Consider the following 26,931-nt stretch of genomic DNA (forward strand, 5'->3'; position numbering starts at 1 on the left):
TTTCAAAATCTTTACTACATCTCAAACAGCCAACCTCAATTAATTTTATTAACTCAAGAGTTCTCAGCGACCTGGTCACAATCCTGACCTGGGGCACTGTCTGCATAGTTCACATATTCTTCCTGTGAATCCATGGTTTTCCTTTGGGAATTTCCTATCACACCCCAAAGACAGAGAGCTGGTAGTTTTTAATTGGCCATTGTAAATCGCCACTAGGGTGTCGGAAGGTAGGTAGAATCTGAGGGGAGTTAAAGGGAATGTCGGGAGAACGATATAGGGATCAATATAGGGGAAGGAATCGCAGAAGCTGGTTTACACCAAAGATAGACACAAAATGCTGGAGTAACTCAGCGGGACAGGCAGCATCTCTGGAGAAAAGGAATGGGTGACATTTTGGTTCAGTCTAAAGAAGACCAAAAACGTCACCCATTCCTTCTCTCTAGAGATGCCGCCTTTCCCGCTGAGTTACTCTGGCATTTTGTGTCTATCTAGGATTAGTGCTAATGGGTGGTTGATAGCCAGCATGGAATTGGTGGGACAAAGGACCAGATTCCCTTCTGTATCTCTTTGTGACTTTATCTATTGCCAAAATACCCATTGCTTTGATCTCAAATCCCTGACCTTCTCTACCTTTAAGAATACAAACAAATTAATTTACCATTCTAACCATACCATTCAATTTCTCAAGGCATTGGATTCCCAAAGGCAACCAGGTCAAGATGAACGTTTGCCCTGCCACCTACCTGTGGTAGACGTGACGTATCCAGTTCAGCACAGTGTAGATCTCACCCTTCTCCAGGTCCCAGGATATGATATCCTGCAGATGTCCCGAGAGGCAGGTGTGGTGAAGTACCGCGTAGGTCTGGAGGATATCGTAGTGCGGAGGGCAACATTGCACCATTAAGTGTTTGACGACTTTCAAATCATTGAGCACATTGTTCTGCAAGGCTGCTAAATGGTTGGCCAGTCCTGGACCCTTTGTGTCAGTGTGCCTTGCTCTGAACTGTGCCGCAGTTGATTGCTCGATAACCTTAAAAAACATATGCTTCAGCTTCTTGGGCCGTCCAGGTGGGAGAAACTTGTGTTGGCTTTGACTGTCCAAGGTCACTTGATCGATCTTCTCCTCCCGCTCGATCACGCGGATCGCCGAGACAAATAGTGCGGGGTCCTGCTTTACCAGGGTCAGTCCACAGCTCACCACGTCCCACAGCTCCTTGACTAGGTCTTCGTTGAGCTGCCCGACACCACTGAAGTACGACATGACGACCTGTTCTCCTTCTGTGCTCTGCTTCCCGGCACGGTGCAGCTGGTAGAGAATGTCGTCACGCCAGCACTCCAACTCCATCAGCTTGGTGTGTGCTTCCAGTAGTCTCCTTTCCTCTATCAGCTGCCATGTCTCTGCCACAACCTCAGGGACTGCAAGCAAACAGTTCACTCTGTTTGTAACCTCATTTGAATTTCAGCCAAATCGCCTAATGTAATCGAACTTACATTTGTGCTGCAAGCTTGGTTCACTCATTCCCCATCCCTTGTTGCCATCTTTTTGCAACCTTCTCCTTTTTTTTTTTAACCACCCTCCCCCTAATTTTAAGACATGCAATGCCCACTGCTGTCAACCAAAATGCCAGCAAACTCTCCCTCCTTTTGAGGGGTGAAGAATGTAATCAGTAATTTAAAAAAATACATTTTAAGCCTCAGTGCCTGTAGAGTACCTTTGAAACAGATGTCCAATTCGCCCCACTCTCCCCTATGTTAGACGACTGAATTTGCATTCTCTAGACCGATACACCAGTACTATAACATGGAGCCCAAGTGAGCAAAGTAGCCGCATTTGGACCCTGTCTGTCTGGAGGATGAAAGATGGTCAAGTCCGTGCAAAAAACAACAGAAGTTTTTCCCATTGTTCTGATTTATGCATGTTCTCCAAGGATGCTGCCTGACCACTTGGTATCTGTTTATGTAAACCAGCATCTGCAGTTTCTTGTTTCTACGTTTCCCCCAAAATTAAACTGACTGGAAGAATGAAGGAAAGATAGATAGTCATAAAGCAGATAGATAGTGAGAAATGTGGATATACACCAGGACCTGGGGTGTTGTTCATGGCTATCTGAAGGATGTGGACAAGGCAGCAACAAGTGCAGAGCGCTGTGTACATTGGCCAAAGCATATGCAACCCAAAACCTCTCTCATGCCCATTTATTCCACCCTGGTTCTCCCAACTACACCAAGGTTTGTTTACAGCAACCAGTGAACCCACCAAATAGTATGTCTTTGGGGTGTGGGAGAAAACTAGAGCACCCAAAAGACAGACATTATAAATCATCAGTTAGCTGGAAGTGACAAGAAGTAAATATAGAAATACGACTCTAGGAGTTGACTCCATGTTAACTGTACATAGAACCAGTAATAGAGTCATGGAGTCATACAGCTCAGAAACAGGTCCTTCAGCCCATCATGACCATGTCGACATTTTTACTAATCCCATTTGCTTGCATTAGAACTGTATCCTGTACCTTGCCTGTTTAAGTGTCTGTCTAAATGCCTCTTAAATGTAATGCTGATGTCTTTGTTTAAGCAGAAAAATAATTCATCCCATTTAATCAATTATTTTGGCTGCTCTCTCCCAATGATATGTCTGTGCCCAAGATAAGCCACTACAGGGAAATATATGTTTCCTACTTAAAACAGGAAGAGCAAAGGAAGCATTGTCTTCCACAGTAATAGGCCATGAACCAGACAGGAGAGACGTGGAGTAAACTAACACTGGGATCACTGCATCATTCTACAGCAACAGTACGTTGTGAAGAGGAGACCTGATGACATTGTTGCCCTCACTGTGGCTTTATTCAGAATGAGCCTCATCTAACCCCAACCCCCGCCAAAAAAGCAAATTTGAAATGCCTCCAATTATCTTGACTGCAATTACATCCTGTCGATAAAAATTTCAAATAAATAAGGAGTCAATTAATCCTTGGAATATTGCCAACCTTGACATTGTTTCCATTTTTGGCTGAAACAGTCCTATATCCATCTGTCACACAGCAATCCTACCAGGAATAACAGCCACTGTGAGCCGTCAATAACAATCCTGGCCGGCCGTGTGCGGGAACTGGAGCCCTGCATGGACATCTCAGGGTTATCCGGGACAATGAGGGTGCCAAGGATAGGAGTTACAGTGAGATGGTCACACCCAAATTGCAGGCAGAAAGCAGATGGATGACCACCAGAAAAGGGGGTAGGCAGTTAGTGCAGGAATCCTCTGTGGCCATTCCCCTTGAAATCAGGTATGCACTTCTGAATACGGTTGTGGGAATGACCACGGAGGAGAGAGCAACAGCAGCAGTCAGGTCTGTGGCATAAGGCATGCCACAGCAGGGTGCATGGAACACAGAACAGTACAGCGCAGGAACAGGCCCTTCAGCCACAATGTCCGTGCCAAACATGTTGACAAGTCAAACAAATCTCTGCCTGCACGTGATCCATATCCCACCATATCAATGTGCTTATTCCAAAGCCTCTTAAATGTCATTATCATATCTGCCTCCACCAACAGCCTTTACAGCACATTCTAGGTATCCACCGCTCTGTGTAAAAACAGGAAATAGTTGGGATAATAAATTGGGAGCAGTTGTTGTTGGGTAAGTCCACATTTGACACGTGGGAGTTGCTTAATGGCCAGCTGATCAGAGTTCAGGACTGGCATGTTCCAATAAGGAGGACGGATAAGATGGCAAGGTAAGGGAGGTTACCTAAAAGAGGTTCTAAATTTGGTCAAAAGGACAAAGGAAGCATATGGAAGGTTTAGAAAGATGAAATCAGACGGGGATCTTGAGAAAGATAAAGCAAGCAAGGAAGAACTAAAGTGGGCATTAGAAGGGTAAAAAGGTGCCATGAAATGTCATTGGTGAATTGGATTAACGAAGATTCCAAGGCTATTTGTACATTAAAAATAAGAGCGTGACCAATGAGAAGGTAGGACCACTGATGTATAAAGGGAGGGAATTTACATTTGGTGTCAGAGGATGTAGGCGAGATACTAAGTGAGTATTTAGCTTCTGTATTCACCAAGGAGATCATGGCGACAATGATCTCCTCTTGTACTTTGATTCATATGGATGCTGATTGGACTTGTTTCCTTCATCGTAACTTCTGTATTTATGCTCTAATCCAGGACAAGCATCCAACTTACAGCTGGTAACCATCCTTCAAGTCCTGCACTTGTCTTCAATGTCCTTTATACACTTTCAATTTAGCCGTGCTTTTCTGATACCAGCCTGTCCTATGCCATCTATAATTCTAGGCCGGAGCAAGACGTGGACTCAGGCTTGATTGCTGTACTGAGGAAATTGGAGGGCCAGCTCAGACAGGTCACTGGTTGTTGCGAGAGGATGTTTTGAGCTCATGCTCCACTCCGAAGATTTAAGTAAGTAATCCAAGCTGGTGTTCTCCTACCACACTGACCGAGTTCTCCATTATTTACACTGTCTCCTGGATGAGGTATGCACATATGTACCTGTTGCACATCACTATTTCACTGATCAATGGAGAACTCTGCCTGTGTTTTAGTCAGCACCAGAATCTTAGAGCACAGAAACAGGCTCTTCAGTCCATCACATCTATGCTGACCAGCTTTAACCCACCTATATGAATCCTGTTTGCCCGCATTAGGTTGCATCCTGCTATTTACAGTAAGTGCCTGTGTAAATGCCTTTGAAATATCTTAACTATCTGATTCCACAATCTCCTCTGGCAGTGTGTTCCAGATATGAACGACTCTCTGTGTAAACACGTATCCATCAGAATCAATATTAAGGTTGGCAATGTTCCCAGGGATAATTGACATAATTTATTTGTAACTTTTATTGACTGGATATAATTTCTGTCAAGATGATTAGAGCCAATCCTTTAAAACTCCTTCATCTCACCTTAACCCTATGCTTTCTTGTTTTTGATGCCCCTACCTTGGGAACAGGATTTTGACTATCAACCATAATCTTATATACTCCTATCAGGTCACCCACTTAATCTCCTTCGTTCCAGGGAAAACAAACACAGCCTGTACAATCTCTCTCCATATCTAACATCCTTCATTACATATGGATTGGGACTGTGAGATGAACTGGTGTAGGTGGTAACTAACCCTGGACCGGAGTTGCGAGAGAACTGACCATGTGGAACACCCTTAAATGATGGAGAATTAATTAGACAGTGGGAAAAGGGCGAATAGACAACACTTTGGGCCTCCTTACCTGAGAAGACTTGATGCAGGTGGTGCACTGCAGTGGACAGCTGGACATGATCGGACACCAGGCTGCTCAGCTGCCCCAAGCTTTCAAAGCCATTGACCTTGTTCTGGCACTCCTCTTGGACCTCCACCATTGCGCGGCCCACGGCTCGGATGTCGTCCAGGGAGGTTCTCAGTTGCCCGAGGCCTGTCCCCACCCCTTCCAGGTAGGACTGAACAGCTGACTGCAGAAGAGAAGAGCAACAACTCCCTCAGATGGACAGTAGCCTCGTGCTCTCATGCTGCATGCAGGCTGAGAGTGGGGAGTCCCCTCTCATCATTCCCAACTGGAGCTTGGAATCCTCCCCAAAATGTAGCCGGCCATTGGGAATAACGGGGCATTCTGAAGTCTTCTCACTGCTGGATCCTCACTGTTATCAGAACGCTACCCTGTAGAAAAGACATTTCAGCCCATCACCTATGCTATCTCCTTGAATGAGCTTTTAAATAAAAAACGCTTTATAAATTTCTGTTAAATGGACATTCAACAGGCTGTGTGCGTACTTGCCAACATTTTTGATTGATCCCACTTCCCGGGTCTGCATCCTGCTAGTCAAGGCCCTTCAAGAGCAGACCCAAGTGCAAATTAAATATGATGATGCATTCTGTCTCCTCCATCCTTCCAAGAGTTAGGTACTCCAATTATCCAACAACCCTGTGCAACTGTTCTAGTTCTACGGCCTAACAAAGTTCCATCTGAACCCTTTAGAAATTACCCTTTCCTTTCTGTTCATATACTGTATATCAGGATGTCAGCAGTTTAAAGTATATATGCAATATGTTTAGGATTATATAGCTAAATCTTATCTCATCTCCATTGCCTGTGTTCCTTGCTAAACAAATCCTCCAAACCTGCTCTTGATTCGACACAACAAATAAATATACAACAATTTTTCCGTTATTCTTGGTAAACCAGACCATGATAGTGCAAGCCAAAGTGTGCTGTGCAACCTTAATGGAGCAAAATCTATTGTAGTTTGGTACTGAGGTAGGCTTGTGGTTACATTTCTGCAGGATGGTTCTGGACCTGATGGTCAATAGGGAAAAGCTGTTCTTGAACCTGGAGGCGACAGTTTTCAGGCGTTTACACCTTTTTAGTGGTTGTGGGGAGAAGAGAACGCGGCCAGAGTGGGTATGGCTCCTTGATGATATTGGCTACTTTCCTGAAGCAACGCCACCTGTAGAATCTGGGGGGAGTTGACGGGAATGTGAGGTGAGTTAAATGGGGTTCAGCACAGGATTAGTATTGAATGGCTGCCTGAGATATAGTTGTAGTGGGTCAAAAGCTCAGTTTTCATGCAGTGGAAATTGGCAATATCCTCATAAAGCCCCTTTGCACCTTCTCCAGGGTTTACACACTTTTCCTGGTTGACACAAACCAGCTGCAACCAACTAGTTCCTCTCTTTCCCCATCACCCTGCAGTCTTTACGCTTGCAAGGGCTAACCTAACTCCCTTTCTGCAGTTGTCATTTGACCTTCTGTAATACACACTGTGTAAAAATGAATTCTCTTGTCTCTCCCCTGTGCTGATACTTTTTCCAGTTAACTCATCTGTGATCTGCAAGGGCCAGGCTCCTGCCAGTGGAAATACTTTCCCCCTTTCCATCCGATCAGAACCCATTGTAATTTGGAATTAATCTGAAGAAGAGTCCTGAACCGAAATGTCACCCATCCTTTTTCTCCAGAGCTACTGCCTGACCCGCTGAGTTACTCCGGCACTTTGTGTCTATCTTCAGTAATACACCAGCATTTGCAGTTCCCTTCTACATATAATTTGGAATATTATATCTTTAGACTTTATTTTTAACTTTAGGGATCAGCGCAGAAAAAGGCCCTTTCGCTGACCGAGTCTGCTCAGGCCACTGACCACCCCATACACCAGCACTATCCTACACAGTAGGGACAATTTGCAATTTTAACCGAAGCCAATGAACCTACAAACCTGAATGTCTTTGGAGTGTGGGAGAAAATTGGAGCACCTGGAGAAAACCCACGCGGTCACAAGGAGAATATACAAACTCCGTACAGACTGTACCCATAGTCAGGATCAAACCGGGGTCTTCGGTGCTGTAAGGTAGCAACTCTACCCCTGTGCCACCCTAAATCTTCCTTTAATCTTTCTGATATAAGAATAATTCTGGCTTCTAGGTAATCAAAGCCCTAGGCCCTGCCATATTTCTAGTGAAACTTCCTTACACCCTGCGAAACACTTACTAAAGGCACAAGGTCCGGTGACGTCATGGAGATGTGACTTGCAACAATAGAAATGGTTGGCAACAATGCTGCTTAATGTTACAGGACAGGGCGAGTATATCTCTGCTTGGGAATCAGAGTTATATAGTAGCATTGTGAAACTAAGTGCTTGAATGTTCCAAACTAAAGGTAGTGGGTAACTGAAACATTAATGCTGTGATTTTGACAGGGTGAGATTGAAAAGCTCATGTTCCTGACTAAGATAGTGTTGTGTGATTGTTGGGCAGCAGGGCCAAAGGATCACCAACCCCGCATTCCTCAAGCTGACCTTTGTATTGTGCATCAGTAGGGTCAGTGGGCTGAAAATGCAATAGCCCATTGAAAAATATCTGGGTGGGAGGTCCTGTCCTCTGTTCCACTGTGGTGGTGTCCGCCTTTCATCTGTTTCTGCATTTTCCAAGGACCAGCCATGACATCTGACCCGTTAGCTCATGATGAGCAGGAGTAAATTCAGGAATTCCGGGCACCTGCTGAAAGTGACCAGTGCTAATTGAGCAATAAGAGCTAAGATATAGTCCTGCAATTATATGAGGTGCAGTTGAGCCCACACCTGGAATATCATGCACGTTGCCTAAATAAGGGCGTGCTTCCCATAAAGTAGAATGCAGACAAGTTTCTGGGATTTATAATTTCATATGTTCCAGGAGCAGAATCAGGCCATTTGGCCCATCAAATCTTCTCCACTGTTTAATCATGGCTGATCTATTCTCCTGTCCCATTCTCCTGCCTTCGCCCCATAACCCCTGTCACCCGAACTAATCACAAATCTGTCAATCTCCGCCTTAAAAATATCCATTGACATGGTTACAATTAAAGACAAATATTTGGACCAAATTACACCACAAACGTAGAGAACATATAGAAAACCATGGATTAATTCCGTTTTTTATTTATTGCCTGTATTTATACAAATAAAGTTTCTTTCTGATATGTTTTTAAATGGTTTAGAAATATGAGAGGTGATATTGCTGGAACATACAAAACTCTTTGAGAATCTGACAGTGTAGATACAGGGAAGAGGTTTCCCCTGGCTGAGGAATCTGGAACTGGTGGTTTCAAAATAAGTGTTGGACCATTGAGGATTGAAATGAGGAGAGATGTCTTCACGCAGGAGGTTGCTGAATCTTTGGATTTCGCAGTCATAGTGGACCGTGGATTCTCAGTCATTGCTTGCTTTGGAACAGCTACGGATAGATTTCAGGATTTTAGAGGAGGCATAGATACTCCATGCTAGGGGCAGGACAAGGACGGCATGGTGCAAGCTCAGCCACTGTTTGCTGGGCACTTTGGATGGGATGAAGCACTATCCTTTTCACACTTACCTTCAGCCTGGATTGAACGGAGGACGTTCTTTGCGTTTCCCTCTTGCGATACTGGCCCAGTCTCTCTAACTGGTCTGGGCGGTAGAAGATCCCCGAGGCCCATTTTAAGGCAGCTCCTCGGGCCAGCTTTTCAGCTTTCTCCAGCTCAGGCCATGCGCTGTCTGGAGGAAACAGAGTGGACAGAAGGGTAAAAAAAATCCTTCTCTTCTATGTATCGAAAGTCTCCTTTTTACTTTAGAAAGACCAGAAGGATTATTCTGAATGGCACCATTGCCCCACTAGTTGTTTTATTTCAGAGATTGTTTGGGACTTTCCAAGCGATTGGCTTCTCCTCTGCCCCTGCTGGAAGTTGCTTGGTTTCCCTCGAATGCTGCCACCAACTCCAAAGCCAAGGTCCAAAAGTTGTACCCACCACAGATCCATGTAGGTAGTGGATACAACAGTAATGGCTATTGTTGAGAGTAAACTCCTGTGTGATCTAAGGCATTCTGATGTGACCCCAGTGGTGTGTGCCCACCTTCTTGCTCTACCATTGCAATATCTCAGACCAGTGAACAAGTAGCAGACCAGGCAACAACCACTGGCCAGGCTAGGAGGCCACGCACAGCTCAGGAATTGCTCGGGCCACTCGTGAGCTTTGCATTGCGCCTGCCCGTGACTTTGTTGGACCCGGACGGATGAAAGCTTTTCCCAATAGCAGGGAGTGAAGGTAAATGCAAGCCGTCATTTCCTTCTGTAGCTGAACAAGTACATGTTCACTCTCCAAGGTCATGATAAACCAAGCTGTACAGCACAACTCACCCAGTATCAAGTTGTACAAAGAACCCAGCGTGCTGCACATTCAAATTATAACAATGTAAAATAACCATAGAACAATTGCATAACTCTTCTTACAAATGAGATCGTTTGAATTCCATTAATTGCTTTTATTTTGATGTTTTCCCCTTTCTATTCATTCCAGACAAAATCGAGAGTATTATATGCATTGTTTCTATAACAAATACAATGTTCAAGGCGGCCATTGAGCCCATCTAGTCCTGCTGATTTGCACAAGATTCCAACATCTGTAGTCCCCTGTGTCTCCACTCGATTATTTATTGGTGGTGTGTTGTAGGCACTCCCACTGTGTCGTTTAGGTGGGGAAGACCAGGATCTGTACACAATAATGATCAAGGAACGATCGACCCATGTGGCCCCGTCAATAACTTGCTCATGGATGTTGAGTTTGACTTTTATGAGAATCCAATGAGTGTTAGATCCTGTGCTGGCATTGAACTAGCTGTGGGTGTAAGAATGGATTGCCCTGGATGAGATGAGTGAGCAGCCACTCTTGTTACTGAGGAGTCACTTAACTCACAATGGCACTAATGCAGCCTTTGCAAACTGTCAGGCTATGGGAATAAACTGGAACATTAAAAAAAAAGTAATTCATGAACTATAATCACATTGACCAGAAGAGAAAATATTGATCTGGATGATAAGATGACATTTAAGTTTGTTGGCAAAAAACCATTGCACAAACGGCTGCAAATCACAGACTCCTGGAGGAACTTAATGGGTCAAACAGACTTGACGCAGGGTCTCGGCCTGAAATGTGAACCATTTATTTGCCTCCAGATGCTGTCTGACCCATTGAGGTCCTCCAGCAATTTGTTATTTGCTCCAGGTTCAGACATCTGCAGATTCTTGGTCTACAGAGTTGGAGTATTTGCTCAATGGACAATGGGAAGTTGGGGATGAGGTACATCAGAGAGTAATCCATGAGCAAAGTACACAGATCTGCGGAAACCGATTGTCGGTCTCTTTACTGCCTTTGCAGGCCCATTCCTGTTCCCCGCATCGTAACTGGAAGCAATAAATAATACCGCTGTGCCTTGGACCCACATTAGGTTAGCAGTAATAAACTCAGTTGCACCATTTCCATATTGTTCCATGGACATTGGGAACGTAAACAAAACAAAGTATTTATTACCCAGACATTGAATGTGATCTTTTGCCTTCTACTTTCAAACACCTTATTTTAAATGACAGAAATCCTGTAGTTTGCAGAAAGATTTGAATTTGATTTACAAGTCAGTTATGAGTTACAACCAGAACCACTACAGAGAAAATGTGATGTAAACATTAGGCCAACAAACTAAAGCATATTGCCCATTTGGAGCTGCATTGAGAGGAGGTGTACCACTGTTTGCGCTATTGATTCAGAGTTGTACAGTGCAGAAATAGGCCCTTCGGCCCATCATTTCAATACGGACCTTTTAGTCCATCTGCACTAATCCTATTTGCCCATATTAGGAATGACTCCTGAACCAATCTCCACGTTCACACTCCATTCCCAGAGGTGCAGCCACGTACTCTTACTCTCAATTCTATCTCATTGGTTATTCCGTCATCCTACTTTAATATACATTTGCACTCCTCAGTTTTTACACTGCAGTCTTGCACCATTCTGCTGTTTTGCATGCATTGTATTTATTGTTGTGTTTACTATTAATATTTATGTGTACTGTTATATGTAAACCAGGCAACATCTTGGTGATGCTCCTCTGAGCTCTCTCCAGTCCGATCATATTATTGCGACTTAGAGTCAGACATAGGCTGGAGCACTCATGAGCTGGCAAATGTAAAAGAGGAGAAAGAGAGAAAGAGAAAAAGAGAGAGAGAAGCGAGAGGGAAGAGAAAAGAGAGTGGGAGGGAGAAGAGAGATAAAAGGGACAGTGAGCGAGAAAGAGAGCAAAGGAGAGAAAGACCGATGGATTAAGATTAATATTGCTCCTTTCACAAGCACAGCACACCCCAGCATTATAAAAGTCATCTTCCTAGTGTGGCCACAAAACGTATTGTTACAAATGTTCACACTGTTAACTCCAACAAATCATAATGAGATAATAACAAAATAATTTGCTTTAGTTTAGAGATACAGTGTGCAAACGGGCCCTTCAGACAACTGAGTCCGCACCGATTAACGGATGCTACCCTACACATACGAGGAACAATTTTACATTTATACCAAGCCACTTTAGCGATGTTGGATGTTCTAAATATTGGATTGGATGTTTTGCAGAACTCCCTTACTTCTCCATAAAAAAATGCTTTGGGATCTTCCTTTTAATGTGAGAGGATAGAGCAGGCTTTGGTTTAAAGTCCGCTGTGAAAGATGGATGAGGGACATCACAGAAGCAATTACCAGCAGCATTCATGGTCATTTCTCTTTAGTATCAGCACACAAGTTACCAGATTTATTGCTTCAGTTTCAAAACTAGCTGAATTGCAATTGCAACTCATTACCCCCAACTTATCAGTCTAGTACTATCATCAACAATGGACCCCATGGACATAACTTTCATGTCTTATGTACTGCCCTTCTTCAGACTGGAAACATTTCAATGTAGCTTGTACAAGAGCTTGGGTCTGCCTGGCTGATGGATAATTCGAACAATCCCTCTCTAAGTGTCAGGCTAGGTGTTGCAAGGAACAGCTGTTTAAGAGCTGCAGCAGTTGTTTCAGACATCTAGAGTCAAATGTAATTCCAGCTGGGACAAGATAGCACACACATAGATGTAAAGACCCCCTCAAAAGTGAACAGACCTTGATCTATGGATTACCTTTCAGTTATCATGTGGTGAATGTAAAGACTGTAACAGATTTGTAAGGACCAAGACACTGAGTTAAAATGAATGTTGAGATTTAACTTAGGAAGCAAGCAAAATATTGTACGCAGTGCAAGACCAGAAGAAGCCACTGCTTCTTCAATAGAGAGGAAGCTTGTGCATCTGCCCTTCTAAAACCAGTTCAAAAAGAACTGATTAACTACAACATCCTTTCATTTGTCTCCGTTTTTAGTGTGTTCAGCATCCGACAGGTTGCTGTTACTTCTCCCCTGCAGCTACTTCCCTTCAGCTTCCTCCCCTCCTTTCCTGAAGTCACTGACTCATTTTGCGCTTTGCTTTGGAATCTGTGACCCTTTGATCAGAACGTCAACAAGGTTGTCAAGAGTGGTGTAGAATGTGAGGACAGGCTGGAAGCTGGACGGCAGGGAAATTGGTCTCTTAAGTGTTAAGCCCAAACATTATTGAGAAAGCATTAGCCATGGAGGAGTCTAAAAGCAGAGCCTTTTCAGCTGTTGGTCACCTCACAGAGATGCTAGGAGTAGTAGTAGCATTGCCAATACTTAATCCAGGATCAGGCAATAACATGACCTCAAGCCTATGTGACCTCAAACTCCAGTGAACACTGCTTATATTGCTATGTGTTGTGTCTTCCTATACCTCTAGTTTCCCCCTCCCTGACTCTCAGTCTGATGAAGGGCCTCGACCCAAAACGTCACCTATTCATTTTCTCCAGAGATGCAGCCTGACCTGCTGAGTTACTCCAGCATTTTGTGTCTAGCTCTGATTAAAGGATGGATATTCCCTGAACTCAGACACATAGACCTGGAAGATCATGGGTTGGAAACATACGATTCTCATTCTCGCAAATAACTTCCCACAGCAGGCACGTGGCCACTGAAACATAATCAAACCATTCAGCATTGTTTTGTGTTGTTGCTCAGTAATCTGGCTGAAGTTGAAACAACGAGAGGCACACAGTGCATCAGCTGAGGGGGAACGTAGACTGACAAGTCTCAATCAGTCAACAATGGGAGATGCTGATAGAGAGCCACCAGGAAACAGTGTTACCTTCCTCCATGTTCACTGTACATCATACAGATAACGTTATCTACACCCTGGGCAGTTCCCATTCATCAGCTGAGCCAGCCTAGCAATCAAATGCCTGACAATGGACTATAATGGGTATCACATTCAGGCATTCCTTCATCTCGCAGTCCATTCTCCTCTCACACCTGCCAGAGTCAGCAGGATAGTTAGAACAGAATGTGAATCTGGACATCATAGGAACAGGTCCTTCGGCCCACAATTTGTGTGCCAGGTGTGATGCCAATCTAACTAATGCCATTACGTGGTCTATATCCCTCTGGGCACTCCCTGTCCATGTGTCTGTCTGAATGCCTCTTTACACACTGCTGTCATATCTGCTTCCACCACCACTCCCTGGCAACATGTTCTAGGCAACAATCACTCTGTGTAAAAATACTTACCCTGCACATCTCCGTATGACTTCCCCCCTCTCTGCTTAAACTTATGGCTTCTGGCATTTGACATTTCCACCCTGGGGAAAAATAATTGTGACTGACTACCCTAACTATGCCTCTCATAACTTTGTACACTTCTACCAGGATTCCCCTGAAGCTTCGATATTCCAAAGAAAACAATTCAAGTTCATCCAAACTGTCCTCACGGCTAATACTCTCGAATCCATGCATAGAAACATAGAAAATAGGTGCAGGAATAGGCCATTCGGCCCTTCGAGCCAGCACCGGCATTCAATATGATCATGGCTGATCGTACAAAATCAGTCCCCCGTTCCGGCTTTTTCCCCATATCCCCATAATCCCGATAAACCTCCGCTGCATCCTCTCCAAAAGGTACACATCCTTCATGTTGTGCAACAACCAGAACAGAACACAGTACTCTAGAAGTGGCCGAACAAAGGTTTTATAGAGCAACTGCGTGATTTTTCAACTTTTAAACTTAAACTTCTGATTGATGAAGGAAAGAATGCTGTATGCTACCAGATCCCACTGCCCAAACAACACCTGCTAAAAGCTACTTATCAAAATAAATGGATTACAAATGGGCCTTGCCATCTAGCCCACTACTACTGAACATCTTTGACACTGAAAGGACGAGACTCCCTCGAATCACAGTCGCTCAGTGGCTAATGTGCATGGGACACCTTGCCAGTTACCGAAAGCCTTTGATGAATCATACAAATTGCTTCACACGGCTCAGGACTTTTGCCTCGCCACACACTAGATTTAATTGAATGATTAAAAAGTTAGGATAGGGGAATATTAGATAAAGTGCCATCATCCTCTTTGTGCCGCGCAGTTACCAGAACTGCACACATTACACCAGCTGAGGTCAGATCTATGCTTGGAAAGGTTGGAGCATAACCTCCCTGTTCTTTTTTTTTTAAAGAGATACAGCATGGAAACAGGCCCTTCGGCCCACCATGTCTACGCTGACCATTGATCATCTATTTACACTAGCTTTATTTTATCCTACTTTTGCATCCACTCCCTGCACAAGGACACATTTTACAGAGGCCAAAGAAGTGTTGATCAAAAATAATAGTTGTCTTACATGTACAGGATGAATGTTTAATGGCGGATGGATGTGGGATGGAGGCAAGGATGGAGATTTTCCAGTCTTCTCCTCAAGCTTTTGCTGCCTCTGGTCTTGGTGCAATATTTGCCAACTCTCCTGGAAGTACAGATTAAACTCTGGGACAGTGTGATTTCAGTGAAGAAGCAACAACCCTAAAAAATATCCATTGAAATCTTTTGTTGGTCAGTTACAAATTTGATGGAGTGAAAAACAAACTGATGGAGGAACTCAGTGGTTAGGCCAGCATCTGTAAAGTCTTGATCCTGGCCTCGGGCGCTGTCTGTGGAGGTTGGCACACTCTCTCCGTGACCACGTGGGTTTCCTTCGGGTGCTCCGGTTTCCTCTCACATCTCAAACACGTGTGGGACCGTAGGTTTATTGGCCGCTGTAAATTGCACCAAAGATGTAGGAAGTGGACGCAAAAGTGGGGTAACATGGAGCGAGTGTGAAAGGGTGATCGATGGTCAGCGTAGAGTCGGTGGGACATAGGGCCTGTTTCCATGCTGTAGCTTTAAAATAACAAAGTGTGAAAGGTCGTTGAATGAATTTCAGCAACTGGAGAGTGAGGCAGTGTGAAATAATCTCTAAGAAACTCCTACTGTTGGCACACCGTGTTGGTACACTGTGTTAGTCAGGCACAGAAATAAACCTTTGGTCTCAGATCCAAGAATATGGGGAATCTGCACACTACAGGTTCAGGTAATAACGCACAATTAAATCTTACAGGCAGCCTCCATCTAAAATGCAGTACAAATATTTATCTTGTTTCTTCCTTAATCCCAGCAGTGGGATTTGCAGCAGATTCATTTCAAATTGGCGCATGGAGCAGAAAAGATATTACCATGCCAGAGGTGCTTGGCTGGTAATTTAACTTGGTTAAACATTAGACACTGAATCACATGGTACACGGCGCTGCAGATTACACTGAGTCAGGAAGCCTCCAGCCGGATTCGGGGCTGTATTTATGGGAAGAGCCTGCTCTGGAATAAACACGTTCATATTCCCATTCAGAGCACCTCATCAATCCTCCGAGCACTCAGTGCTGCCACTTGCTCCATTATTCAAACGTCAACAGATTGAAAGGACACATTCAGTCTGAGGTGCATAATTCCAAAGTCATTACTTAGCAGTTCAAGCACAGCCACTCGGAGTAAATGGAGGATAAAAATTTGCATCAAAAGTGATGATGGGATTCTCCCTTGGCCCACCAGCTTTATGTCACCACCTTCCTATTTACTAGGTTGCAGGTCAGGCACATAACAGATTATATCCCATAAAGGGTGCAATGTTAGAGGCCAGAAGTGGATTGGGGTTTTGTGCACAGAATGTATTAACCGGTTGACATTGTGAAAGTGCTGACTTGACAATACGATGAACGTCTAGACTGTATGACACCATGAATATGAAGGAAAACATATTTCTTGTATATACAGATATTTTGATGAATAAATTGCATTTTTGGCAGGTAAATAAATATGTCTTTATTCGAACATCTACCCTTCACCCTCTATTAACAACCCTGTTATACTCTTCTTTCTTTCCCCATCTGTCACCACAGACTCATACAATGCGAAACAGGCCCTTCTGCCCATACATCGAGCATCCATTTACACCAAGCCCAGTTTATTCTCCGCAAATATCGCTCAACTGCTCCCAGATTCCATCACTTATCTACACACCAGGAAAAATATACAGTGACCAATTAACCCACCGACCTACACGTCTTTGGGATGCGAGATGAGACTGAGCATCTGGGTTGCAAACCCATGAATTTATAGGGAGAACATGCAAACCCCACATAGACAGCATCACCCAGGAACAAGAGAGGTGATGGGCCACTGCAGCTACAAGGCAGCAGCTCTGCTGGCTAAGGCATTGTGCCTTCCTTCAGCCTCTACCGATTAAGATCAATTTGCCATGGGGGAGCTAGGCTTAGCATCAAGTGAACTGCCTCTAACGTCAGGTAGGAAGCACAGAGGAAGACCAGGATAATTTTACTGAAAGCAAACATCGTACCCTTTATCAGTTGTGAAAGTCCATTATTTTAGGCAATTTTTAAAGTAGCTGGCTTTTAAATGGATATTATCCTCACTTACTGAAATCTAATCACAAGAGTTCTCTTGAGCAACGACTCAATAGCCTGTGAAACCAAGCTAATCAAACAGGCATATGTTTCGTTGTTCATGCCAGCAAATGCACTACCATGGACTTGCTCCTGCTGTATCTTTGCACAAATGCCTTGATTTTCTTTTCATTATTTTGTATAACCTACGTAAACTTTATGTATAATTCTGTTTTGTGTGCTGTCTGAGTCTATGTGCCTGTGATGCTGCATATGACAATAAACACCACTTGACTTGACAAATGTGAAAATATATTCCTGTATCTGCGAAAGTATTGAAAGTAAGCTAATGCCCCAATTTGCTGATGAATAAGAAGGAATTGTTCAATCAGTTTTTCTCATTTCAAGGTTCTTTACATTCAGTCTTTACGTACACAGTTGGTTCTATACATTAGCAACGTTAGCACATTTTTTGTGTACAGGGCACCACTACCAGTAATGGTGCCTACTGGGATGATATAAACTTCAGTTGCTTGAAAAGTCCTCCCACTGGATTCAGCCTCTCAATGCCCAGTAGCAGAAGAATCCTAGACTGCAGTTCTTCTCCACAGAGCCTTTGCAATGGCTGCACTGAGATTCGGTGGATCCCTCAGCACGTACTCCTGCAGCCTGGAATGTGCCAGTCGGCAATATCCTTTACGAGCATCTTGTTGTACTCGAAATTAACGAGTTTCAGGCAGACTAAGAGCTCCTTTTGCTGCGTTGATCATCTTCCAGCAACACTTGATGTCCATCTCTCGTGTGTCCCTGGGAACAGCATGTAGATCGGTTACATGCTGCTCAGGAGGAACAGTGACAAGGACCCTTGCATCCTTCTTCAGGCCCTCTATGCAAATCCACAGACTGCAAAGAGATGGTCGACTCCATTGTGGCCATTCTGAGTGCAGAGTTCATTGGGAAAGATTCCAAACATACAGAAGGGACCTGACAGAGAGGACCCCTCTTACTGCCCACCCAGCGGGGTCTGGGTGCTTGTTGGTGAGTTTTAGCAATGAGGCATTCCACCAGATCACTTGGACCCTCTGCTCCGGGAGACAGACACCACACATCGTCCATCACATCATTGTCTGCAGGACATTCCGTGATGACCACTTCCTGATGGCCTTGTGGTCCAGTGTCATTTTACTGGAAGAACTTTTCCAACTTTTCCAACAAGAACTTTGCATACCTTGTATTCCATTCCATTCCCTGTCAATAATAAACTGGTACCCAAAACACCAACCATACTCTTCTCTCCCACAATCTCTCCAGCAGATTGTTTGTTGCTTCAGATGCCAGCAGTTGCAGTCTCCGGTGACTAAATCTGATTATCAGTTTTAACCTAATGGTAATGTGCTAACAGCATGGTATTTGCTTCTTTTTAATGAAGAGGAGTTATCTTGGAAAGGATCCCATGCAATCTCCTATACACTATTGGTTAACATTTGTAAAAGATCATACTCCTGGAGCAAGGGTTCAAGGGCTTTAGGCTAATTTTTAGAGAATTTAATGCATTATCCATTGGCACCCTCAGAAATGAGTTATTTATCTCATGCACCCAATGCTGGAAAAAATAACATGCGCACGTTGAACTGAGTTTGAATTTGAGCTTAGTTTAGTTTATTGTCACATGTACCGAGGTACAGTGAAAAACTTTTGTTGCGTGCTAACCAGTCAGCGGTAAGACAATACATGATTACAATCGATGTTTAAGAAGGAACTGCAGATGCCGGAAAATCGAAGGTAGACAAAAAATGCTGGAGAAACTCAGCGGGTGTGGCAGCATCTATGGAGCGAAGGAAATAGGCAACGTTTCGGGCCGAAACGTCTGAAGAAGGGTTTCGGCCCGAAACGTTGTCTATTTCTTTCACTCCACAGATGATTACAATCGAGCCATCCACAGTGTACAGATACATGATAAAGGGAATAATGTGAATAATGTTTTGTGCAAGAGAAAGTCTAGTAAATTCATGGCTCTCAGAGGGTTATAATATTGGAATTGGGATACAAATATTGACATGATACCATTTTGGCAATTGGCAAACCACATCAAAGGGCACAAATAGAAGGATATTGGGGTCAATTGCAGGCAAATGGTACTAGCTTAGATGAACATCTTGGTCGGTATAGATGCGTTGGGCTGAAAGGCCTGCTTCCATGCAGTATGACTCTGGGGGATACCTGCTCATTAGCTATATATATATATTTAGAATCATCCCAGAGGCTCTCATTCCATCAGCTCAAACTGGATGTGAATACAAATCTTGCAGACAAGCAGCAAGGGTCTAAGCAGTGCTTCACTCCTACCCAATCTCTTTCTTGACACAAATTCGGCCAATGCAAAGAGCATGGTCGCCCGCCCCACGTCAGTCACTTCATCCAAAACAAACAGCTTCACATGCAGCCTGCCAGTGCTGACGGAACTGCAGGGCGGCATGCTATGGAGGTAATGCATCAGTCAGCGCAAATTAAATCACTCTGTGCTGAAATCATTCTGCAGCCAAGATCGATATTAAGCAAGAGGACTGCAAAGGTCACTAATGACAGCCTAGCAACACTGAAATGGAACAATTATTTACCATCGCTGAACGCATCTTATGCCGAGGAACATTAACAAAAGTATCCCTTTCCAGAACGCTCACAGTGACTCTGCATCAGTGATTAAGTGTTTAGAATTTGCTATTTAGGGAATGCGACAAGCTACGCATTGTATCTTTCACTCACCAAGTAATGTGGGTGCACTTACCATTCCTGGTTTTGTCTGGTTAAGTGCACACATTAGTACTATTGGATGGAAAAATAAGCAAGAGTCAGAATGGCGTGTGTGTGTGTGTGTGGTGTGGTGTGGTGTGGTGTGGTGTGGTGTGGTGTGTGTGTGTGTGTGTGTGTGTGTGTGTGTGTGTGTGTGTGTGTGTGTGTGTGTGGCACTTCGTAGGGAACACCTCCAATAATAGCAACACTCCGGTCTCGATCTGAGTGAATGTTGCCTTGTCACAGGTGTAGTTTTTATCTGGCAAAGACAGTCTCAGAGCATTTCCAGTGTCCTAAGACAGAGTACTCTGTCTCAGAGTATTTCCAGTGTCCTGGCTAATAGTTATCCCTCAATCAACAGAGCTAAAGGCAGATAACTTTTGCATTGCTGTTTGTATGTAAAAATTGGCTGTTGTTTTTCTCACCTTATAATAGGCACTGCATGTCATTGTCTATACAGTAGTTTGGGCTTGAAGTTGTGTAACACATTTTCAAATCTTTTTTTGTTTCCTTTCATATGTTGTCCTTCAAATTTCACCAAGAAAACACTCGTCAAGTTTTTTGAGATACTGCTGACCCCTTGAATTTGGTCAGGTCTTAGAATGCTGAAATACTTACACTGACTGCAGCATTCAGCCCAGGAGAGAGGGAGAGGACGGGAATGAGGAAAAAGGGAAATAAGCAGAGAGGATGGAGAGAGGAAGAACAAGAACAGGAGAATGATGCGATAAGGAGGGGAAGGGGCAAGGGAGAGAGAATGAGAGAAGAATAAAATGCAAATTATTAAAGAGGTATGAAGTGGGTGCGACGTGAAAGTGAGAGATTAAAGTGTGAAAGAAGGAACGAGAAAGTGAGGGAAAAAAAAAGAAAAAAAGATGGAGTGGAAGGGAATGAGAAAGGAAGATAACAACAAGGCAGCAGCTTGGTGTACAACTGATACAGATGGCAGCAGCCCTTGGCAAAGTCATCCAATATTCTTCCGTCAGCAGGAATTTGCAATGTCCTGCTGTCTGACTGCACAGAGACAGGCACTGCTCTGGCATATGTGGCAATGTCACTAATTACCAGCCTGCAGTCTCTCCTCTCCTGGGGGCACCGACTGACTCTTAATAGGCATCAGTCTCACGCCTGGCAACATCTCAGCCAGGTGACCATTAATCTTACATGGTTAGGGCTGTCAGGAGGAAGTTTGTTTGTGTGGGGAGCCACAACCATGCCTGATCCCATCATCACCTCACAGAGAAACGTGCACAATGTTCAGCAAGTTGTCAGATAGAAATATTATTAATTTTAGGCATCAGAAACCCTCATAAATCACCCGTACCACATGCGGATAGCTCTGCCCGGACTATATAATTTACTCCACAACATTACACTTGTTAAGTGGTTTCATAGATTTATGCAAGCCAAAACATGTGTAACTGTTAATCATTCTGCGGTTATGCATAACCAGCGAATGTACATTCAATGAAATTCAAATTCAAAATGTTTTCGGCAAGAACAAGTTTTCAGTTTACCTGAAGATAGCTTTGGGAGGGATCCTTTACAACAGAGACAGTTGCACTGTAACTGGATTAAGCTGCAGCTCCAGTGGAAACATGTTCATAATGATATTTGATGGAAGCTGTTCTCAAAGGAAAAGAGCTCCACTGAAGAAATTAGAGAGCCTATTATCAACAAATCCAGGGAAGGAAGATGTTATAAGGTGACGAGGTGACTAGACAAGATTCAGCAGTCTGTGAAGCAGTGGAAGGCAAGTATGGAAAATGATATCTAGAGAAGGGACATCAAGGCAAAGCTAAAGATCTTTACGAACATATGGAGAGAAAGAGAGCAAGATGGTACTCAGTGTGAGCTCCGTAATGGTGGTGAGGAAGGATAGATGTGAAATTGCAATTAGAGGTCAGGAAGCGGGGGAATTGTTGAGGGGTTATACAGTATCAGACCACAGAGGAGAATGAGCACAAAGTCCCAACGATCCAAAGAACAGTACAAATCAATCAAGGGAGAAACCAACTGGATACACTATTAGCAAGTGCTGAAGGTTCAGATATCCATCAACAAGTAGCAATTATTCATATGTGATCAGAAAGAACTATTATTTACCCCAAACGCAGGCCCTCGTGTACTGTTTCTACAGACACGTCATCAGCAAATTGTAATGGTTAGAGTGGCCCATTAGTTAGCCTCAGTCTAGACAAGTACACAGGTTCAGGTACACCATCAGCCATATACTGTGGGGCATTACACTACCAATCAGCATAATGGGCTCAGATGTACAAGCTACTGGCTAAGATATTCCTCCAAGATGTATTGGTTTGGTTTTTCCATTAGCAAGTATTGTTTGTTTCGGCACGCCATGAACAAGTAATATGGATTGTTGATTTAATCAATAACGTGGCTGATTAAATTAATCCATTAGTATATTAGAAACATAGAAACATAAAAACATAGAAAACAGGTGCAGGAGTAGGCCATTCGGCCCTTCGAGCCTGCATCGCCATTCAATATGATCATGGCTGATCATCCAACTCAGTATCCTGTACCTGCCTTCTCTCCATACCCCCTGATCCCTTTAGCCACAGGGACAATTTATATTGTATCTGCGTACACCACCACCCCTAGCAGCACATTCCAGGCACTCACCACTCTGTGTAAAAACTTACCCTACACACTTCCTTTAAACTTTGCTCCTCTCATCTTAAAGCTGTGAGCCTTTAGTTTAGGGTCTCTGGTCTTTGACATTTCCATCCAGAGAAAAAGTTTCTGTCTATTCAATCTATGTCTCTCATAACTTTATATACATCTATCGGGTCTCCCTTCAAACTCAGACATTCCAGAGAAAACAATCCAAGTCTGTCTAATCTCTCCCTGTAGCTTATGTCCTACAATAAAGGAATCTAATTTCTAATGTCCTCTTATTCCAGCATCATTCTGGTAAACCTATTTTATATCATCTCCAAGCCCTCAACCTCCTTTCTATAATGCACTACACACAATACAGTACTCCAAACGAGGGCTAATCAAGGTTTTTTTTTTAAGGTGCTGGGAGACATGGTGACTGTTATACTCAATGCCTCGACCAACGAAGGCAAGAATAGCATACGCCTTCTTTACCATTGTATCGACTTGTGTTGCCACCTTCATGGAGCTATGGAGCTATGGACCTGGATCCTAAGATCCCTCTGCACATCATTGGTGTTAAGGGTCTGTATATTTCCCCCTGACATTCACACACTTGTTTGGATTAAACTCGATCGGGGTTTAAATCATCGCTTGATGCCAGACAACTATCTATACCTCCCCCACTTTGTATTACAATACTCCACTTAAAATAGGGTTCATTGAGGCGCCCCGATGATGGGGTCGTTGGGCTTTTATCAACAGGTGCTGCGGGCCGGGACCTTCTCTGTCTGCGCTGGGCTGGGTACCGCTGTTTCGGGAATGCAAAGAATGAAGCGAGGCTGCCACCGCTTCTTAATTCTTTGCAGTTCCAAACCGGTGAACCTGGTTCATGCACGGACGTCAGCACAGTACACTGTTTTTACGTGTGGCTAATAATACTCAGATAATGGCATCGGATCTAATCACGGTCATTAGCTCCCTAAAGGGAAGTCTGGTCAATCTCCGACAATACGCTGCCTATTCATTTCCGCCCGGGTTCCTGTCTATATTTTAAAAATAGCGGGTACATTGTCTGTGTTCAAACAACTCGAGCAAATCTTCCATAAGACACAAAAGCTGGAGTAACCGCGGGACAGGCAGCATCTCTGGGGGAAAGGAATGGGTGACGTTTCGGGTTGACTTGAGAGACCCTTCTTCAGACTGGAGGGTCTCGACCCGAAACGTCACCTATTCTTTCTCTCCAGAGATGCTGCCTGTCCCGCGGAGTTACTCCAGCATTTTGTGTCTATCTTCGGTGTAAACCAGCATCTGCAGTCCCTTCCTACACACTAATCTTCTGTCCTTGCGGGACCCCGGTGTGTGCGGCGCAGTCCCAATAACTTTCTGCAAGGCACCCTGCCCCGTCCTCCCCGATACAGAGCAGTGAGACGCGGCGAGAGCAGCCCACACAATCCCGAGCAAACTCATCCCGCCCTCCTCCACCAGCCATCCCGATCTGGCACCCGGACACCTCGCCAATAATACATGCACAGGGGCAGCGAGTGACTGACTCCTCTGGTGCTTCTGCCCCAAGTAAACACTACGGGAGAGGTATGTGTGGTTGGGTCAGAGAGAGAGATTGAGAACCTCATTCTGGGACAAGCGACTTATTAAAGTAATTATGTGTCGGACGGAACTGCAGCTGCTGGTTTAACCCGAAGATAGACACAGCATGTTGGAGTAACTCAGCGGGACAGGCAGCATCTCGGAAGAGAAGGAATAGGTGACGTTTCGGGTCGAGACCCTTCTCCAAACTGAGAGTCAGTGGAAAGTAATTAATGTTGAAGAATTTCTCATTTAAACGCAGCGAGTGGGATCAGAAGCACCTGTCTGTCTCTTCACTAAATCAGACCACAGCTATATATCTCCTCGCCCAGGCAGAGAGAGGGGCAGCGGGTAATATGCTGGCGTTTGCTGGTCGTCCCTCGGTTAACGTGCGTCTGCCGCAGTCTGTTGTTGTCCGGCAGCGGGGCCCGCTCTCAACTTCTGGGCAATTGATGGACGACCCCAAGGTAGAGCCGAGCGGCCGGTTCCCGGGGGCGACACACAAGCCGGGGCTTCCCGGAACAGCTGCTCCCTTACCTCGCTTGTCGTTGTTCGCAGCCTCTGTAGACATCCCCTGCTCGGCCGCCGACGAGCTCTGGGTGCTGATGAGCGGTCAGAGAGGCGGGGAGATGAGGGGGAGGAGAGGAGGAGGAGGAGGAGGAGGAGGAGGAGGAGGAGGAGGAGGAGAGAGGACAACCGGCGCTCCGTCAGTTCCCTCTGGAGACTCAGAAACCAGGCTCCAGTGGCGGGAGGAGCGGGCATGGGGAGAGGGCCGGCACTGGGCGAAAGCGGGCAACTGGCCGGAACCCTGCGCCCGGTCTCGGATGCTGCACATCGGCATCAGTCAGGAAAAGGGAGGGCAGGGCAGGGCAGGGCCGAAAGCTCCGGACACAGTGTGCAGCCAACTTCCACACTTCCTCAGTCCACAGGGTCTCCCCCACACCCTGTAGCCCCGCACTGACCCTCCCCCTCGAACCGCACAGACCCTCCCACCAGCTCCGCACTGTCCCCCTTCCCTCTCCCCGGACTGTTCCCTGGCTCCGCACTGTCCCCGCCTCGACCCCCACTGTCACCCCTCCCTCACCCCCTGCCTCACCCCGCACTGCTGCTCCCCCCCCCCCCCCCACCATGCACTGTCCCTCACACTTGCACAGCACTGTCTCCCCCTCTCCCCGCCCTTGTCTCCCCCTCTCCCCGCCCTTGTCTCCCCCTCTCCCCGCGCTGTCTCCTCCTCTCCCCGCCCTTGTCCCCACCCTCGTCCCCCTTTCGCCCTCTCAGCCCTCACTGCCATCCCCCACACCCGCATTGCCACCCCCACCCCGTACTATCGCTCCCCTCGCCCTCTGCTACCTGACCTGCTGAGTTACTCCAGCACTTTGTGTCCTTTTGTGTAATAACCAGACTGCAGTTTCTACTACTAAATCGATAATACCTTATTCGGTTATAGTGGACAATCGGCAATAATGTACACCATTTCCCCCCCTCCCTAGATTGTCCATTATAACAAGGGCTTACTGTATTTTTTTTCTTCCTCAGTTGATCTCACCGATCCTTGCTGGTGAACGTTTGGATGAAGAACTAGCAGCAACCAAAAACAGAATGCATTCTGACTGGCGGTGTGGTTGCCCACAGCCCCGAGTGTCATGTTAGCACACAATTGGCTGAGTTCTTCGGGCCAAAGCTGCCTGACTGGGTCTGTGGCTGTTGGTGAGAGAACCGGCGTGAAGCATAAATCCACTTAACTTGCCCTCATCAATCTCTCCGTCCATGTCACCACTAATGGGAGTGGCCATTCCCCAGTCCAAATTAGAGTCTTGTCTTCAGTTTGAGGTCTTCACTCATTTCAAGAGATGGCATAAATAAATGATGTAATACTGTCTTTATCTGCAACATTGTAGTTACATGGACAGTATCTCATCTTGCCCAAATTACCGCAGTTCCAACAACTTTCAAGAGCTCACAACCTGCTTAATGGCAGACCCCACTAACCCGAACTTCATTCCCTCCACTGTGGCACATAGTGGCTGTAGTGTGTACCATCCACCTGTCACTTGCCCAGGATACCATCAAGTGGCCACCCAGTCCATGTCAACATAGAGTCTTGCCTTCAGTCTGAGGGCACTCCCCATTGTACAATAGGGCATTCAAGTGATGTTAAATGGGTCTGTCTCCATGTGGAGCACCAAGGCATACTAATGGCAGCAGGTGCCTGGGAACACCCATCTTTTAGTTTCCTTTCCAAGTCACTTGGCATCCGGACTTATAAATATATTTTCCACTCTTCATTGCCACTGGGTCTAAGTCCACGAACCCATTCCCCAACAACACTGTGGGAGCACCTTCAACAAAAGGACTGGCAAGGTGAAAGAAAACAAATCACAGCACCTTCTTCACAACTGTTAGGGGTGAGCATTAAGTGGGCTTGCCAGCAAGAAGCAGTGAGCAGTTAAGAAAACACTCAAACCACTTCAAATAATGGTGTTCACACATTACAAACATTTGCAGTTGGTCCACAGGCATATGTGCTCATGTTCATAAGTAATGGGAGCAGAATTAGGCCATTCAGCCCATTGTCATATAACCATATAACAATTACAGCACAGAAACAGGCCATCTCGGCTCTTCTAGTCCGTGCCGAACACGTATTCTCCCCTGGTCCCATCTACCTGCACTCAGACCATAACCCTCCATTCCTTTCCCGTCCACATAACTATCCAATTTATTTTTAAATGATAAAATCGAACCTGCCTCCACCACCTTCACTGGAAGCTCATTCCACA

General features: G+C 45.0%; 1 protein-coding gene across 2 annotated transcripts in view; it reads right to left on the reverse strand.

The window, feature by feature from the left end:
- The window catches only part of exoc3l1 (exocyst complex component 3 like 1), a 51,101-nt gene extending 26,027 nt beyond the window's left edge, over positions 1-25,074 (reverse strand). For both annotated transcript variants that reach the window (XM_033036051.1, XM_033036049.1), the window contains exons 1-4: positions 24,689-25,074; positions 8,861-9,021; positions 5,250-5,469; positions 744-1,416 (exon numbers count right to left, since the gene is read on the reverse strand). In XM_033036051.1, the coding sequence (XP_032891942.1) occupies positions 744-1,416; positions 5,250-5,469; positions 8,861-9,021; positions 24,689-24,722 (1,088 nt within the window). In that variant the 5' untranslated portion in view covers positions 24,723-25,074. The remainder of the gene's footprint in view (positions 1-743; positions 1,417-5,249; positions 5,470-8,860; positions 9,022-24,688) is intronic.
- Between the last annotated feature and the right edge of the window lie 1,857 nt (positions 25,075-26,931).

This window comes from Amblyraja radiata, chromosome 17 (assembly GCF_010909765.2).
Source record: "Amblyraja radiata isolate CabotCenter1 chromosome 17, sAmbRad1.1.pri, whole genome shotgun sequence".
NCBI classification, from domain to species: domain Eukaryota; kingdom Metazoa; phylum Chordata; class Chondrichthyes; order Rajiformes; family Rajidae; genus Amblyraja; species Amblyraja radiata.